Here is a 17,801-nt window from a genome sequence, read left to right as displayed (position 1 = left end):
AGCCCTAAGATCCCCAGATGAAGAGGAACCAGAGCAATTCTGCTGCATGGGGCTAGACAGGGTTTGGGGAACCTATGCAGCAGCGCTTCCGGCATGCTCTTGCCCATAGAGGCACACAGCACTGGGCAGGGGCAGATTAGGGGAGGAGCAGAGTCAGTGGATCTGCTGCTAGAGGAATTCACCAGCCATTGTCTCCCACAGGAGAAGCAGGGCCTCAGCTGTCATGGGAGTTAACAGGGTCACAGGAGCAGAGCAGTAGCTGTCCCGGTCCGCAGGCTAGGAAGGGAGTATTCCTGCCCCAGCACACACAGCCCATGTGCTCAGGGACTCATTTGCTCCTCTGTGTTCAGTGCTGAGCAAAAGGGAGATAGTAAATAAAGGCAATCCAGTAACACTCTTCTTTTCCTCTCTTTCAGTGCCACTGACTTGTGCCTCAACTTCACCTCTGAGTTGCCATGGCCAAGTTAGAGACCCTGTCTGTTCTTAGTGACCCAAGCTACCAGAGCCAGGACACTTTCCACTCGTTTGCCTCCAGGCCCTCTGAATCTGCCTCCCAAAACACTATGGGAAGCGTGGGCAGCGGAGTCGCCAATGACCAAGAGTTTGCGATGAAGAGCGTGGGTACTAGGACTCAGAGCAGCAGCAGGCAGGCTGATGGCTCGCGGAATGGCTATTCCACACGGGAGATCTCTAACCGTTACTCTGGGGAGGAGAAAACCTACAAGTCAGAGAAGATCTCCAATTCCCTCTACATCAACGGGGACCTGCGCAAGAGTGAGAAGATGAAGACAGACATTTGTGGGAACGTTGCCACCAACAACGAGAAAAACCTGCCACCTCCTCCCCAGTACAGAGAACCCAGTAACCCACCAAAGATATTGCCAGTCTCTGGCAAATTGGACCAGGTAAGAGTCCGTTATATCTTGGTGCCCTGTGTTGCTTGCAAGGCGTAAGTCCAGTGATGCAAATCCAGATAGTGAAGCAGAGAGAACAGGATAGGTCTTGGTCTGTAATTCTCAGTGGTCTCAGGAGTCTGAGCAGAGTAAAACTCTACCTTCTGGGAACTCGTGAGATTGGTAATGAGTCTTTCACTGCTAGGCTACCCAAGTCATGGTTAGGTCCAGATTTTTAAAGGTATTGAGGCATTCTTAGCATTGCAATGTCTCTGTGAGTTAGGAGCTGAAATATCATTTTCAAAAGAGATTTAGGCACTAAGGAGCTCATGCAGGTGTCACATAGGTACTCCTCCATGTAAAGAGAGTTGGCTAGTGGCAACAGGGAATCTAGACTCTCATGGGTCAGGCCTGGCTGTGAAACCCTGCACAAGTCCCTTCACCTTGCTGTGCTGAACTGATATTTGAAGTATTTTGAGATCCTCCAGTGAAAGGCTCTTTGTGCGTCTGTAGACGTGCTCTTTTGTGGCTCACGGTACAGATTAGCTGGAGACACTCTTTATCACACCAGTGCCCCTTTATTTCCCTGTCTTTTCCTGCCACCACCTATGTACGGTTCTATACAGTTCAGCATCAATCGGGTAGCCCCTTGGGGAACAGCTTGCTCTTCTAGCTAGCTGGGAGCAACAGACCCTCACTCCTTCCTTCTACTTCCTTCCTGCTAGCTTTATAGGCCTTCCCCCATCAAGCTCACAGGTGACTCTCTTCCAGCTCTTCAATCAGCCACACCCTGCCAGCTCCAATCACTTCCCCTTACTGGGAGCTGAACTTGCAGGCTGTGAGCTAACAGGGATGGGTCAGTGCCTTTTGGGCCAGCACCGTGTTCCAGGGTCCAATCCAAAGCTTACTGAAGTCAGTTGAAAGACTACCATTAATTTCACTGAGCTTTGGATTGGGCTTTATCAGAGCCAATAATTGCCATCACTAACATTTTTTCCATACTAGTCCGACGGCTTACTTTGGTTTTCTATAAAAGGGGGTGTATTCCTTTTAAAAACACACCCTTATTGACTAAAGAAAAGTCTTTCAAAACATAGTCTGACGCAACAAATAGCACCCTGGAACTTGAAAATAATGCTCAGCAAGGAGTAATTTCTATCTGGGCTGTCAAACAACTCCGAACCATCGGCGGATAACACCTTTTTCTCTTACAGAGAAAAAAATGGTGATCACCTGAATAGAGTGTAAAAGGATGATGATAGGATCTTGGAACAAATCCTGATTCAGTTCAGTGAGAGAGGGAGTGGAGTGCTTTGAGCACAGCGCTGGCAGTAGGTACTCAGGATGTCTGTCAAATGTGAAATCCAAAAATCTGCTGTATCTTTTAAAGTTGAGCAGTAGAAAACCATGGGGCCTGATTCTAAGCTGGGGTAAGTCAGTGTTGCTCCACTGACTCTAACAAAGCCTGTAGAGTTACACTGATTTACCCCAGCTCTGGATCAGTCCCGTTATCTTTTGTGTATTGTTACAAAGCCTCCTGGCTACGTTTGATGTGTGATTCTTTTTTTCCTTTGCAGAGCAATGAGCCCTTAGTTAGACCTTCAGCCTTTAAACCAGTAGTTCCTAAAAACTTCCATTCCATGCAGAATCTCTGCCCGCCACAGAACAATGGAATAACAGAGAACAGAAAGAGCTTGAATCACACCAACAGCAATAGCCCGTCTGCAGGCAAAAGCGGACTGGAGAAGACCAGCCTTAATAGGACTACAAACCAAGTGGGAGGTCTTTCCGATTCTGGCCGTAACTCTTTGACGAGCTTGCCCACTTACGGGACGGGCTACAGCCAGCACGTTGGCCCAATGAGTGCTTCAACTAGTCACATAAACCGCATTGGCACAACCTATGTAGATAAGAACATAGTGGGATACAATGGAATATCTACCTCAGACAGTGGGCGGTCTTCAAGCAAGAGTACTTCTTCTTTCAATAGGCTCAACCATCTGAACGAAACAATGCCTTTCCATTCCCCCTCAACAGATGACGTTATCCAGGACCTGGAGGACAGGCTGTGGGAGAAGGAGCAGGAGGTCCTGCAGATGAGAAGAAACCTGGACAAAAGCGAGGCTGCCATCTTCCAAGTGTTTGAGGAGAAGCAAAAGATCTGGGAACGTGAAATGGAGGACCTCAGGCAAAATTATGCAAATAAACTACAGCAGGTCTCCAAGAAGGCCCAGAGGGCTCAACAGGCCTTGCAGCTCCAGATCTTCAAGCTCCAGCAAGAGAAAAAAAAGCTCCAGGATGATGTAGGGCAACTTCTCCATCAGCGAGAAGAGCTGGAGAAAAAATTTGTGGCTTTCAAGAAAGAACAGGCTGAGTTTCTTCCCAAGATTGAAGAAACCAAGTGGGAGGTAAGGGCCCCGCCAAATCCCAGCGTTATAATAGTTACACCAGTGTCTGGGGAGTGAAAGCATCAGTCCGTGCTAACACAGATCCCAATCCAGCAAAGCACTGAAATTCGAATTTCAGGGGGGCTTTTCACATGCCTAAAGCTAAACACACGATCAGGTGCTTTGCTGGATCAAGGCCGTAGCAGCAAAACATTTCGTTAATCGAGTACAACAAAGAGACCAAACTCAGATAAAATCCTCCATGTAGAATGGACTGAAGGATAGCTTGCCCAAGCAGTCTGGGCGTGAATAAATAATTGCTAAACACCAAAGATTAGTAGACATGTTGGTTTGTGGCCACAGCAGAACATTGGGACCCTAGCCTACTGGGTTCTCTTCGCAGCTTCCCTACTCTTAAGTCATAGAACCTCTCTTTGTGCCTTATTTTCCCCAGTGGGATGATAGTCCCATAGAGATATTATGAGCTGGGTTCATGAAGGATTTTGGGGTCCTCTGATTTTAGAAGTGCATGAACTGATGGAAAGAGAAAAGGGGGTTCCCATTGTGCCCATTTGCCTTTTATTTCTGTCAGCATCTTTTACCTTATTCCCATTGGCAGCAGAGACATTGTGAGAATGGCACAGCCACCATCAATAACTGGTGCCAGTTATTATTATCCTTGTTACATCCGGATTTGGAGGCTTCTTCTGATCTGTTCTATGGCATGTGGTAATACAGCCGAGGCTTTGTCCACACACCCAGTTGCTCTGGATTAACTAAAGCTGTGACCTCTTTTTAGTTAAACCTGTGCAACTTTGTATGTGCACTCTCTTTAGTTGGGTTAAATCTGGTTTATATTGGTTCAGCTGGTAGGTGGCAGCTAAACTGAGGTATGTCTGGTTTAAACTGATGTGTGTCCACATAGGGGTTTGCACCACTTTAAGTAAATCCGTTTTTAAAGTATCAGAGGGGTAGCTGTGTTAGTCTGGATCTGTAGAAGCAGCAGAGAATCCTGTAGTACCTTATAGACTGTTAGTTAGTCTATAGACGTCTCTTAGTCTATAAGGTGCCGCAGGATTCTCTGATGCTCCGTTTTTAAACCGATTTAAACTAAAGTGGTGGAACGTCTGTGTTTAAACAAACCCTTGAATTCACAGGTCAAATGCTTTGTTTTTTAATTTATGAGAGAAAGAGAGAGAGAGAGTTGGCAGTGATGCCTATAGTTAAGGCTTCCTAACACTTCCCATTATCAGACCCAGTTTTCAGTTGCTGACACTTTTACCAAACTTAAACATTTCAGGCTGAAATTTTCCATTCCTGGTGTCTGCTTCAGGCTGACTATTTTTAGAAGTAAGTTTCAGCAAACATGAGTCAGCCATTTCCAAGAACAAAGTTAGCCAAAAGGAAGTAGTTTTGCCAATGTTAACATCTCTGCCCTAATCAGGGTTGACAACCCTCCAGGATTGTCCTGGAGCCTCCAGGAATTAAAGTTTAATCTTTGATTAAATATTATGTTATGTGATGAAACCTCCAGGAATACATCCAACCAAAATTAGCAACCCTAGCCCTAATGTTGGGGTTTTTTTTAAGGTTTGGAGTGGGAACAAAAATATTTAGAAGGGGGATAATTCGGGGGTCAAGGAGTCCCCCCCTGCTTACCCCATGAAAAGCCTCTCTGATTCGGCCAAGTTATAAGCCACTGAAAATTGCCATTTGCACATGTTGCGCTCTTGTGAATAGCTCTCACTTGCTCTTCCAGGTGTGCCAGAAAGCTGGTGAGATCTCACTCCTCAAGCAACAACTGAAGGATTCGCAAGCTGATGTCTCTCAGAAACTGAATGAGATAGTGGGGCTGCGGACTCAGCTCAAAGAAGGTAAGAACTTCCTGAGAGAGAAGGAAGAGCAGATCACCACCCTGAAAGACTCCTACAGCTCCAAGACTGTCAACCTGGAGATCTGTGAGAATGAGCTGCAGAGAAAGATGAATGAGGTGCAGATGCTAAGGGAAAAACTCAACCACTGTGAGATGGAGGTCTCTAGCCTGAAGCAGACACTGGCCAGCATGGGGCACCATGGCCATTTCAATTCAGAGCTCACCGAGAAACTAAGGGACCCGTTGGCATGTGAGAGCGATGAGGCCAAGATGAAGCGCCAAAATGAGGACAATGTCATTGCCCTGAAGAAGGAGGTTGAGCGGCTCCAGACGGAGCTGAAGCTGGAGCGCCAGCAGCGGGAGCAGCAGGTGATGGACTTTGAGGAGGAGCAGCGCACGTGGCAGGAGGAGAAGGAGAAAGTGATCAAATACCAGAAGCAGCTACAGCTGAACTACGTGGAGATGTACCAGAAGAACCAGCTCCTGGAGCAAAAGGTGAATGAGATGACCACCAAGGCCACCAGCCCGCCTTACACCGAGGAGAAAAAACCATGGACTCCATCCAGGCTGGAGCGAATAGAGTCCACGGAGATCTAACAAAGGACCAAGTCAATAAAAGTAATTTTTATTACTGTGCATGTACTACCTAGTCCAGCCAGTGATCTTCCTAAGAATAATGTCCTATTTTACCAGAAGTGTGAATGCAACAACCCCCCCGCCCCCGCCCCTTACTTTCTTCCTCAGTGCTCTGTAAGTAAACTAACTGTGGATGTACATTGTTATACTATTGATGATGCTACATCAGTTTCTCCTAGTACAGCAAGGAAGGGCCCAGTGGCCCTGTAGGAATCTGCCGTGACTGTTACTTCTCTATATGCTGCCATCTCTTCCACCATCATCAATTCCCCTGCCCTCTGCGTTGGTTTTTTCCCCCCCTATCAATTCATGCAGCAAAACAGTGCAAAGTGACAGGGTCTTTCAGGGCATTTTAGCCACATTGGCTAATAGAGCAAAGCTCTTGGGATCCGAAGAACTGTGCAGTTCAGCACGTCACGGTATCAATGATACTTGTCTGACAGCCTAATCCAATGAAGTCAGTAGGAGGTTTGCCATTGACTTCAGTGGAACCAGGCTTTGATCCTATTCAAATAAGTCTCTATAGCAAATGCATTGCTAACGATTACCAAGGTCCATGATGTCACTAGGGGTTAGAATAAGCCAGTTGAGGTACAATGAGCCAACACTAACCGCTGCCCGAAATGAACCAAGGGTTGCATTTGAGGTTCCGAAAACATGCTGTGCTTTCGCTTTGCTATTTACATTCACGTCCCCTCCCGCTTCTTGGCAATGATCAGGACTAGAAGCAGAAATGGCAGCAAACCCCAAAATAAGGAATCCCCAGTAATACAGGCAGCAATTCCCATTCCTCAGGAGAGATCCCAGAGGACAGAACTTTGACTAATCTTCAGAGAAGCATTCAGACTCCTTCCACTTTATCCAAACCAGAAGTGAACCTGTGGGGGACGCCAGGTGGCAACACTATCCCATTCCCAAAAGAAAGGTGCCAGGGTTGACTTTCCTCTTGCCATTGTTCCCTGTAGAAGTGGTTACAGATGGGCCTCAGGAAACCACCGCTGCGCTAATGAACAAGCATCAGCACCATGGATAGATGTGACAGGAGTTAGGACCCTAGCATAGGAAGTAACTTAGACCCCAGTTCAACTGAGGACCCAAGCACTAGAATGGGTTACCTAGGGAGGTGATGGAATCTCCTTCCTTAGAGGTTTTTAAGGTTAGGCTTGGCAAAGCCCTGGCTGGGATGATTTAGTTGGGGTTGGTCCTGCTTTGAGCAGGGGGTTGGACTAAATGACTCCTGAGGTCTCTTCCAACCCTGGATATTCTAGGCATGTGCCTAAGATCCATGCAGAGTGGGGGACATAGGAAAATGCTAGGGGCCCAGGTCTGCCTGCAGATGCGAGTGTACAATTGCCAAGTCTCACACCTGGACCCAAGGGCAGCATTCAGCCATAAATGGACCTGATTCTGTCTCCTCCTAAAGATGTGTCACACCCTTCCGGAAGTGTAAAGGAGTCTTCAGGTGGGACTCAGTTGAAGCAGTGGTGCGCGGGAGGCTCCGTGTAACTCAGGAGGAAGCCCAGTGTCAGTTCCGGAAGGAGAGCTAGAAAGAACAAAGATGCACAGAGTGTCGAATGAGCAGCGACACAAACCCCTACACAGTGATTTCAGTGAGAGTTCAGGCCCAAGCGTGTATTGGGCGAGAGCAGCAGGACAAAACAGGCTCAGCGCTGTGGAAAAAGCAGCGGAGAAAAAGACGTGGAAGCTGCTCGTTTTCCATCTGTCCCCTCAGCTGAGCTCGCATTACGAGCTGGTGGCTCACAATTCCTCAGGGGGGTTGAACTTTGGTTGGGATTTACAACATCTTGGGGAAAGCCCAGGATTCAGCAGGCAGGGCTCACGGGAGAAAGGGGAAACTGACCAGTTCTCAGGGAGTTTCAGTCTGTTGTTTTCCAGCTGACTTTGCCCTTTGAGCAGGCACCAGCAGTGACCAGCACGGGCTACGGAAGGTGCTGGCGATGACAATGGTCGCTGTTGCTGTACAAATGAAGGCTTCTCGCAGGATGACCCATCGCAGCCTGTGCTGGGAAACAGCAATTGATCGTGAGGGCACCTCAGTTTCCCCCCTGCTGCTCTTGTGCTAGGGGAGGCAAAGAAAACGTATTGCATCAGTCCGGCAAAAACTAAAGCAAATACCTGTGAAACTAGCTGTCTCAGAGATGAGCCCAAGCCAGCTGCCTCACAAACGGTGTTTGATTGATGGCCAAATGGCACTGTCCTGGTCTTGGGGTGGGCTATGTTGGACAAGGAGTAGGCCTGGTGCTTGGAGATGGGGTGCCCATACTGAATATACAGGGTGGGCCTGATGCGAAGCCCAGTGGAAAGAGTCTCATTGATTTAACGGGCTTTGGATGAGGCCCTGAATCAGTTGCTGCTCCACTGAAGTCAATGGAATGACTCAGTATAACATCCTTGTGAGAGAGGAGTCAGGCTGTGACTGTAGGCCTGTATCCCAGTTATGGGAGCAGAAGCACTTATAGTAGGAGAGAGATTGACGTCAGTGGGAGCAAGATCAGTGGCAAAGCTCTCAGTCATATGAAGAGGAGCAATCTTAACCACCGTCCTCTCTGTCTGTAGAGCCAGGAAGGCGTGGGAGGGGGGCATTGCTTCCCAGCCACCGTCTGTCAGCAAGGGCTTCAGCTGGGCACGTTATTGCATTCCAGTCTTAACAGTGGATGAGACCTGGCATTACCATTCCAAGCTTGATTTCTCGCTTTGCTGCCCATTTGTAATGGTGCAATTGTGTCCCTGCTCAGCTCTCCAGGTGCCAATCGTTAATCCGCCCCCAGCCAGGTAGCAGAGTTGGCAATAACAGGTGCTGCTTGAGGGCGCAAGGGCTGAGGCTGTGTGCACAGAGCAGCATGCAGACACCAGAGGGTAGGACTCGGCTAGGACATTGGCATGGCAGCGCCTGCCAGTTGTGCTGCTGTTAGACCTGGCGCCGTTTCCAGGCCAGGGCATTGTTTTCCCTCCCCGGTGCCTTCAGTTACAATCAGTGCAATTTCACAGGCAAATGTTCTGTGCACCGGGGGGCGGGGGGTATCTAATTTGCATGCCTAGTTGTTGGAGCCATACCTGGGCCACCTAGGTCTGCAAATGCCTAGTTTGTGTGCGAAGGCTGAATTACGTATGTACAAAATTAGGCCCTGTTTCTGTCATTTTAAATTAGCTGGGTCAGTTCCTCCGCTGAAGTAAAGCAGAGTAACTCCCTTGACTTGAATGGAGCTGGCCACCCGGCTACTCTGTGAGGGCTGGATCCTGCGAAGGGCCGAGCACCCTGAATCCCCGTCAGTCAGTGTGAGGGGCTGAGTGCCCTAAACACTCAGAGTTAAGGGATGGGGGGGGGGCCTGTGTGACCTGGGGCAAACCCTCTTGCTAGGCCTCAGTTTCCACATAAATTAAACCAGGATAACCATCCTTCCCTACCTCACAGGGATGAATTTATTCCTGTTCACAAAGGGCTCTGAGCTCATTGGGTGGAAGGGAAAAGTGCTGAGCAGCTACAAATATTTTTAATAGATTTCAGATCAACTTTACATGTAATTTTTCAGGCCATCATTTAACAAGAAGATGTTTCAGGGAACAATATCTGCACTTCCAATGGGATGAGCCCCAGGTCCTATTAGATCTCCTCCATTACTGTGGGTGAAATTCTGGTTCAAATGAAGTTGATGGCAAACCCCTCACTGAATTCAGTGGGGCCAGGATTTCCCCCTATCATTTTAAAGGGCCCCAATCAGCCTTTGAGACTGTTCGCACCCCTGATGTTCACCTGTGGTAGCATCAGCTTGCAGTTCCCATTGATGCCATCCAGAGAACTCTTCTACCCGTTCAGTGCATGCCTGAGATTCCTATTGGTGCCCAACAAGAACAGAACTAGATGAACCTCCTGAGGTCTCTTCCAACCCTGATATTCTATGATTCAGCAGAGCTAATCACTGGCCAGCAAGCTGGGTCCTTACAATGGTGACATGCAGAAGTACCTCCACGGACTGGATTTGCCAGGAAACTGGGTTTTTTAAATAAAAAGATCAGAACAGACCGATTGCAGATTTACATGTTCTGCAGGCTTGAAACATTCTCTAAATAACCAGTGATCTAATCAGATCAATAGTAGGCCTCCTGAAAGCTCCAGACTATGTCTCCACAGCAAAGAAAATCCCGCTGCTGGCCTGTGCCAGCTGAGTCCGGCTCTAGGGGGTTCAGGCTGGGGGGCTGTTTCATTGCTATGTAGCATTCTGGGCTTGGGCTGGAGCCCGGATTCTAGGACCCTGTGAGGGTCCCAGAAGTCTACATAGCAATGAAACAGCCGAGTCCCATGAGCCAGGGTTGGCTGGCACAGCCACAGGTGTCTAGTTGCTGTGTAGATGTACCCTGGGTGTGTCCCAGAGTAGGGAGGCCAACAATCCATGCATTAAAAAGCCCCTAAGTACGTATTTATCCAATGCACTGTAGCATCCCAGATCTTGGCAGTAAAGAGGGGGTGGTATGTTTTAAGACCTCACTTAATGTCCATTGTATGCCATTGAGGCAGGTGTGTGAGACGATTCTGGGCCAGAACCTCAGCTACTGGAGTCGGAGCTAGACCAGCTAAGGATCTGGCGATGTTCAAGTGACATTGCAAAGCGAAATCAAAGGAATAGCTGAACCTGCAACACTCCACGGTCTCTTCCTTAACTGGCTCTGTTTTCTATGCAAATTAGCCAGACACTTTAACAAGCCAGACTCGGCAAAGTCACCGTTTCTGCAGGGCGATTTTGGTGCGAATTGCTCTTTGTGTATGACGCCCACCAGTGTGTTGCCATTCCAGGAGGGTAGCTGAGGGCCCCCTTTTGAGGTTAATTACCCTGTGAATCCTGTAGGCAGATGTTTTTGCCAAAATGCCGGCAAGTGCACAATTCCGTTCCCTTCCTTTCCCTGAGTCCCCACCAAAACTGTTGGGTGATAAACAGACTCATTCTGCTGGATGCACTGCCGATTTTAGGAACCACAGAGCCACTTAAGGACAGGGGAGGGTGTTGTGCAGAGAGTTTCCACCTTACAGAGAGTTCCCACTCCTCTGGTCGTGTGTCATTACCATTCTTCCTGCAGCTATGTCACCTTGGATTGGGATCTACTCAGATCTTTTGAACTATGCAGCTGTGAGCCTCCCATTCCTTTGGTGGGAGAGCCACACCAAATAGCTGAGGTGTGCTCGGAAGTTAGGCTGGTGATTCTGCAAAGAACGTTCTTGCCTCCCAAGTCAGCACTGAGCTAATGCTCCAGCGAGCTGCCAGAGGTGCCTCTTGCAGGTGAGTTGCCAAACAGAAGGTTCTGATCCTTAATGACTCCATTGAAGTCAGTAGGGCAGATCTTTGGCTGGTGAGCATCAGCATAACTTCATTGCCGCAGAGCCCCAGACTTACGTTAGCTGAAGATTTGGCTCAAATGAGTCACACTCGTATAAGGGAAGGAAGAATCGGATCCTTTATTTCTTTGTGTGTTTGGTTTTCTTCCATGATTTTGCTTCTGTTGCTTTAAGACGTCACACCTGGGTTGCTTTGGCTCATCTCCAGAGCAGCAGGTGTGTATTGGCTTCACAGCCGTATGGGAAAGGATTAGAGATTAAAACTGTGCACCTAGCAATGCCCAGTACTGCTTAGTTTCCACCAATCAACTGACCAGCGATCAACCACATCGCTGCAAACAGACAAGCAAACAATAGCATTGCTAGCGTAAAACTGTAGGAAAATCACTGATGGTTTTCTGTGTGTGAAGTGCTTATTAACTGAAATAGGAACTGAATCATATACTATATGCTGCTGAGTGATACTGAGACAAGTGTACTTGGATGTAAATAACGGTCTAGTTCTGTATATATGATATTAAACAAAACACAAAAAAACCCGCTGTGACTTCTATGTGGGTGACCTGGGATTGGCAGTAAGAGCAGAAGTCATTTTCAAGGGCCAAGTTCTGGACTACAGCCCTGATCCTACAAGGGGCTCAGCATCCTCAAATCCCCATTGACTCCAGTAGGAATGGGGGGTGTTCTCCATCTCCCTGGATCGGGCCCTTGCTGTCCTGTTTATCTGTTTGTTCCTTCTGCCCATTGATAGTCCTGTGGGGAACCTGAGATGTTGATGTCCTGTTGTTGCTTTGGTGCAAGCCTTCCACAAAGCCCATCTAGGCAAGGCCATGAAGCTCCCTCCATTCTTCTTCTGAGACTTGGATGCTCAGAAGAAATGCCCAATTCGGAACAGCCTCTTAGGAAACCCACGGTTGAACTCTGCCACCAGCCCTATTACCCCATCTGTCTGGCTTCAATGGCCATGAACATGGCTAATGAACCAGTATGTGCCAGGATTTCCTTCTGCAGATGGCACTTTATAGCTTGTTTGAGATGATGAGCCCTGGGCCATCATGACCAAAGGCTGAGTTAGGGTGTTTGAATTACAGGTTTGGAATTGTTTCCTTCATTATTTCCTTCGTTATTCCTTCTGTAGACTAAATAATCCCAGAAATTATTGAAGAGAAGAATATGGGGGGATTTGATAGCTGCTTTCAACTACCTGAGGGGGGGTCCAAAGAGGAGGGATCTAGACTGTTCTCAGTGGTACTAGATGACAGATCAAGGAGTAATGGTCTCAAGTTGCAGTGGGGGAGGTTTAGGTTGGATATTAGGAAAAACTTTTTCACTAGGAGGGTGGTGAAGCACTGGAATGGGTTACCTAGGGAGGTGGTGGAATCTCCTTCCTTAGAGGTTTTTAAGGTCAGGTTGACAAAGCCCTGGCTGGGATGATTTAGTTGGGGATTGATCCTGCTTTGAGCAGGGGGTTGGACTAGATGACCTCCTAAGGTCCCTTCCAACCCTGATATTCTATTATTTCAAATGGTAGACAATGCTAGGGCATTGGGAGTGGGCTTGCAGAAGAGAATCTGTCCACTGGGAAAGGCCTCAGAGTCTATTAAGGAAATGAGTGTTGATCAAAACTTCCTCTACACTGGGGAGAGGGAGCTGAGAGATCTTGGTTCTCTTCCCAGTTCTAGTGTTGACTTGGGCAAGTCTTCATCTCTTTCTGTTTCCCCAGAAACTTCACCTGCAAAAGCACATTGAGATCCTCTTATTTCAGGGGCTGTATGAGTGCAAGGTTATAGAACCAGCCTACACCAAATGAAGGGTGCCATTTAACTCCCATGGACTTCAGTGGGAAATGGATTGGGAATCTAAACAACTCTTTTTATTGTAGGCTAACAGGTAGCAGCAGCATTAGGTCCTGTCCGTGTCACCTTATCTCTCTCTCTACTGGCTCTTTAATACCCAGGTTGTTAGGGATTTAAAAGATTTCAGAGGCAAAACCTGAAGTCAGACCCCTTTATTCATTACCCCTGCTTGGCATGTTGGGATAGACTCAGCCCATCTTAACTCAGGAGTGACAGATGCTCCCATCGCTGAGCCCAAACTCGGGCTCCATAATGGAAAAATTGCAGCATGTAGTGAAATGAGGCTCATGGGTTTTCCCTTCGTGTATTTCTCTGCCGACCTAGTTATTCTCATCAGCCCTAGGAAGCACAGCTGAGTGATTAATGACTGGGGCTGGCAGTAAGGAGATCTGGATTCAGTTTCTAGCATAGCTGCTGGCATGTCTCTGTGCCTCAGTTTCCCGCGCTGTAGAATAGGGATAATCATCCTTCCCTGCCTCAGAATGGTGTTCATTCGTTACTGTTCGTAAGATGCTCTGAGATCTCCAGCTGAAAGGGGTTGGAAAAATATAAAGTGCTGCCTCAGAGAGACCTATTTTTGAAAGTGCTATGGGAGAACAAAGAGAACAGGCTTTCCTCCCTTCCCCCTTGTGCCCCTCGCCTCAAAGGAGAGAACTTATTAAATGTCCCTCAGAAAGAATGAACTTCCTGGAGGTAGTGATGTCTTACTGATTGAGGCGGGGCTCAAGGCTACAGCAGGCCAGGGGTTGGCACAAGGGGCATGCTAGTGTGCTCTGTAGTGATCAGGCTAATGTGTGTGAACTACTGCCCACTGCTGGATGGAATTGGAACTGGTCAACTGCATTCTAGAACCTATGCTGTTTGCATCCGGTGACGATAGGTCATTAGCTCAAGCAGTGAGAAACCGAGCTGCTGGGGCAGGTTTTGGCAGCCAGGATGTGCAGCGCAGTGCCAACTGTGAAGGCCTGGTTAGCCCCAGATTCAATACAGTGCAAAGAATTCTGTTTCTACCCCTGTAGCTTAAGACATAAAATCCACCCACACAACCACTCCTGCCCCTCCACGACATTTGCCCCCAGGGCCCATCTCCAAACATCATGGAAGTTGCCCCTGCACATTGCCTGGGACTGTGCAAGCACCCCGAGAGATGTCGCACCAAGGAGCCATCACTCCATTTCCCCTTCCCTTTGGAACTCCTAGCAACTGGCTTGGCAAGCCAGCCGGAGTCAGCCCCTGGCAGGGTGAGTCTCACTGCCTGCTGGACAGGGGATTGCAGAAAGGCCTGAATCTTCCACTATTAAGGAAATAGTTTCCATCTTTTATTAAGAAGCACCTTCTGTTAGTAATCAGCTGCCTTTGGCAGCTCCTTTGCCATGAAATTATTAGCAGGATCTGCCCTTGACATCCCCATCTGTGTTTAGGGCGTGACCTATGCTAGCTACCGGCCAGTTCAGGATTGCCTCTCTGGGAGCTATGCTTGTCACCTACTTTCCAGCACAGTTATTGATCCCCATGATTTCCCTGTCCAGTGTGCGCAGGTGTTTCTGAGAACAACTTGTGCTAGCCAATAACATGCTCCGGACTAGCTCCCAAGTAATCTAGTTCTCATGCTCTGCCTATATTTGCCTAGCATGTGCAATTGTCACATGGCTTGTCACTGCATTAGTTGGGGGCTCAAAACAGTGTTACAGCTGCAGCCAGCTGGCTGCAACCATGCAGAAAAACAGTTCCAAACCTATCAACAAGCCGCAGTGCAGACTCAGCCTCAGCAAGCCTCAGCCTCAGCCTCAGCCTCACCTCATACACCCCGCAGAGCAGCAAGTGAGGGAGGGATCCCTTAGAACTTCATTTGCCACCTGTTACATATATACACAGCTGTTGCCACGCCCCCTCACAGATCCCACAGATCACTCTTGATCTGACCAGAAGAGGGAGACGATGACAATCATGGCTCCTGCAGTGTGGGAACTATTAGCAAATGCCAGCTTGTTAATGGAGACCTCCCTTAGCGGATCAAACGGAACACAGGGCTCTGGAGCTAACTTAGACACATAGCATTGGGGATATGGCTCAAACTGGTAGGTGAGTGTATTTGTTTAGATCATAAATCCTTGAATAATATCCAAAGAGGTTATAATAAAATCTGTAGCTTGGCTCAGTGTCAGGCAAGGTGCCTGAAGAGCAAGGACTGTACTTTTCAGGATTTGAATGGTTATTTTCTCAGAAGAAATCAATCTTGGCTTCCCCTTACAAAGGGGAACCAAGCCCTGGTTCCATCTCCAACTGAATAAGTGGAAGTCTTTCCATGGCTGTGAATCAGGCCCCTAGTATGCATGATCATGTCTCCCTCTAGGGGCTGGCCCCTGCAACTATAACAGCTTTCTACTGCTTGACAGAAGGAGTCTCATAGACTATCAGGATTGGAAGGGACCTCAGGAAGTCATCTAGTCCAACCCCTTGCTCAAAGCAGGCCCAATTCCCAGACAGACTTTTGCCTAAAGTCCCAAGTGGCCCCCTCAAGGATTGAACTCACAACTCTGGGTTTAGCAGGCCAATGCTCAAACCACTGAGCTATCCCTTCCCCTTAGTGTTTTAACTTAGGTGGTAGGGCTTGTGTTTATGGCATTGAAGGTACCAGTCTGATCCCCAAACAGAGACCAGGGCAGCTCTGAATTTTGGACTGGGATCCAAACTTGATCAGAATCCAAGTATGGGCAGGTTGGATCCAGAGTATCACTTTGGGCCCATCTCTTAGGAAGACACTGTATTTATCTAGTCTAGCGGCATGGTCCCTTGGCTCCTTTTGGATGACTGGAGGGACAAAACCACTCGGGCAGATCTACCCCACTGGTGCAAAATGCCACACCCTAGCAGTGTGCTGAGCAAACCAAATGCCTATGCAGTTTCTTACCGTGTGATGGCCGAGTCAGGTTCTGAGCTGGAACCTCTGAAGGGCATTTTCATTTGCACTGCCTCTGATCTTGTCTAAGTCTGACATTTGCTCTTCTAAAAGCTGTGAACCGGGGGCACCCAAGCGTGTGGGACCCTGACAGGTGACCTGAAAGGAGTGTGTCCAACCTGCCTTTTCATTTACATTGGGTTTTTTAAATCAAAACTAAATTCCCACAGCTTATTTGCTTGTTTCTGTCTTGTGTCTGTTCCTTTAGAGGAACCATGCGCCAGATCCTCAGCTGCTGGCAGCCCACATAGCTCTGTTGACTTCAGTGGCGAGATGCCAATTTAAACTCGCTGAGGATCTGGCCTAACGTTTTCTGGTGAACCCAGACATAAAAACCCCGCAGCTGAACAGGTTGGAGTCTGGCCCTGCCAGTGGTAGGGGTTGGGTTAGCCGCAGGCGACTTTGTTGGAATCCGCATAGACCCGCAGGCAGCACTTGGGATGGCCCCACTGTAAACATAAGTCCTGACCTTGTGTGTTGTGTTTCTTAAAGTCTCCCTCACTATCTGCTCTTACTGTGAATTCAAACCAGAAGTTAAACTGTTCCCCTGTGTTCTGCGTTGACTGTTGATGTGTGTCTCTGAATTCCGTCTAGCGAGACTTGGGAACAACATCCATGAAAACAAATATTTTCAAAAGAATAAGTATTTATTAATTAAAACAGACCTGGCTTCGTGGCTCATGTCTACATTCAGACACTGTCGCATTAACTGTGCCTCTGGTAAATGTGTTTAAAGAAAAGAACTTAAAAAAACCTGGACTTTTTGTACAGCAAAGATGTATCCATTTAGAAACCTATTGTTAAACCTCTAGCACATTTCACAATCAACAACTAGTCTATTGTACATCTCCATAGGGTTATAATGTTGTGAAGAGTCGCTGCCTTTTGGTTTTTCTACAGTGTACATATATAGATATGTCCATATAGAGATAGGTGTATATATATATGTAAAGATCTATATGTATACGTATCTCTAGCTCTCTCTCTATATATCGATATCCGACTGTGAAGGATTTTTATTCCATCAAATAAAATGGAGAAAGGCCCCTTTTAAGAATCTGCATTTCTGGCTGGTCTGTATTTTCGTCGAGGGAAAGGGGCAGTGGGAGCGAATGCGCAGAAGCGTTCAGTGTTCAGACCTCTGTGGCTGTGTCTGGGGTGGGAGAAGGTCACAGAGGTTTTAAAAACAACCCACAAAAGAAAGAAACTCTCGCCTCAGCTCACAGTGAGCTTGGAGCAGTCTGGGTTTTGCTGGCTTTCATTCAATGAATGGATTTGTCACAGTAATAGAAGGGGGCCTTCAATGCACTGGGTGGGAGGGTATATTAACAACCATTTGGTTACTGGATAGTCCTTAAGGGATTTTCAAAGCACAACTGGGTGTTAGGCAGCCAATTCCCATTGAAAGCCAAGCCCCTAACTCCCATTTGTGTCTGTGCATCCAGCTATCCCGTCCTTCCCTGTGTGACAGATAGGGACACTGTAGCACGGAGAAGGCTTATCCAGGCCAGGTAGAGCTAATCCTAATCAGCCCTAGCTCCACTTTCTGCCCCAGTTGGCAGGTCTGATGTGCACCTCCATTCTTGTTTCTGAGGCTGATCATCCAGCCGGGAGGAAAGCAGCAAGCTAAGGCTGCTGGATGCTGGTAATGTCTCAGCAGGGTGATCAAGGCAAGAAAGGGGACAGGTAGTGAGGGGCCAAAGTCACTGGATTTGATGCCAAGGGATTAACAAAGTGATCATTGTTCCTCTGTTCCACCTGAGAGCCTGAGAATGGAGCTGTGAGCACTGGGAGAGCCCTAGAATGTTTGTTCTGGAGAGGTTCCTGCCTGCTGTTTATTTCAATAGGGT

General features: G+C 47.9%; 1 protein-coding gene across 2 annotated transcripts in view; it reads left to right on the top strand.

Annotated features, from left to right (window-relative positions):
* The window catches only part of LZTS3 (leucine zipper tumor suppressor family member 3), a 138,767-nt gene extending 126,504 nt beyond the window's left edge, over positions 1–12,263 (top strand). For both annotated transcript variants that reach the window (XM_032803075.2, XM_075066668.1), the window contains exons 2-4: positions 417–905; positions 2,471–3,301; positions 5,040–12,263. In XM_032803075.2, coding sequence (XP_032658966.1) covers positions 456–905; positions 2,471–3,301; positions 5,040–5,750 — 1,992 coding nt within the window. In that variant the 5' untranslated portion in view covers positions 417–455 and the 3' untranslated portion in view covers positions 5,751–12,263. The remainder of the gene's footprint in view (positions 1–416; positions 906–2,470; positions 3,302–5,039) is intronic.
* The last annotated feature ends 5,538 nt before the right edge of the window (positions 12,264–17,801 follow it).

Source organism: Chelonoidis abingdonii, chromosome 5 (assembly GCF_003597395.2).
Source record: "Chelonoidis abingdonii isolate Lonesome George chromosome 5, CheloAbing_2.0, whole genome shotgun sequence".
NCBI lineage: Eukaryota > Metazoa > Chordata > Testudines > Testudinidae > Chelonoidis > Chelonoidis abingdonii.
Note: the sequence above shows the minus strand (reverse complement) of the source record. Positions and strands in the feature narration are given on the sequence as shown.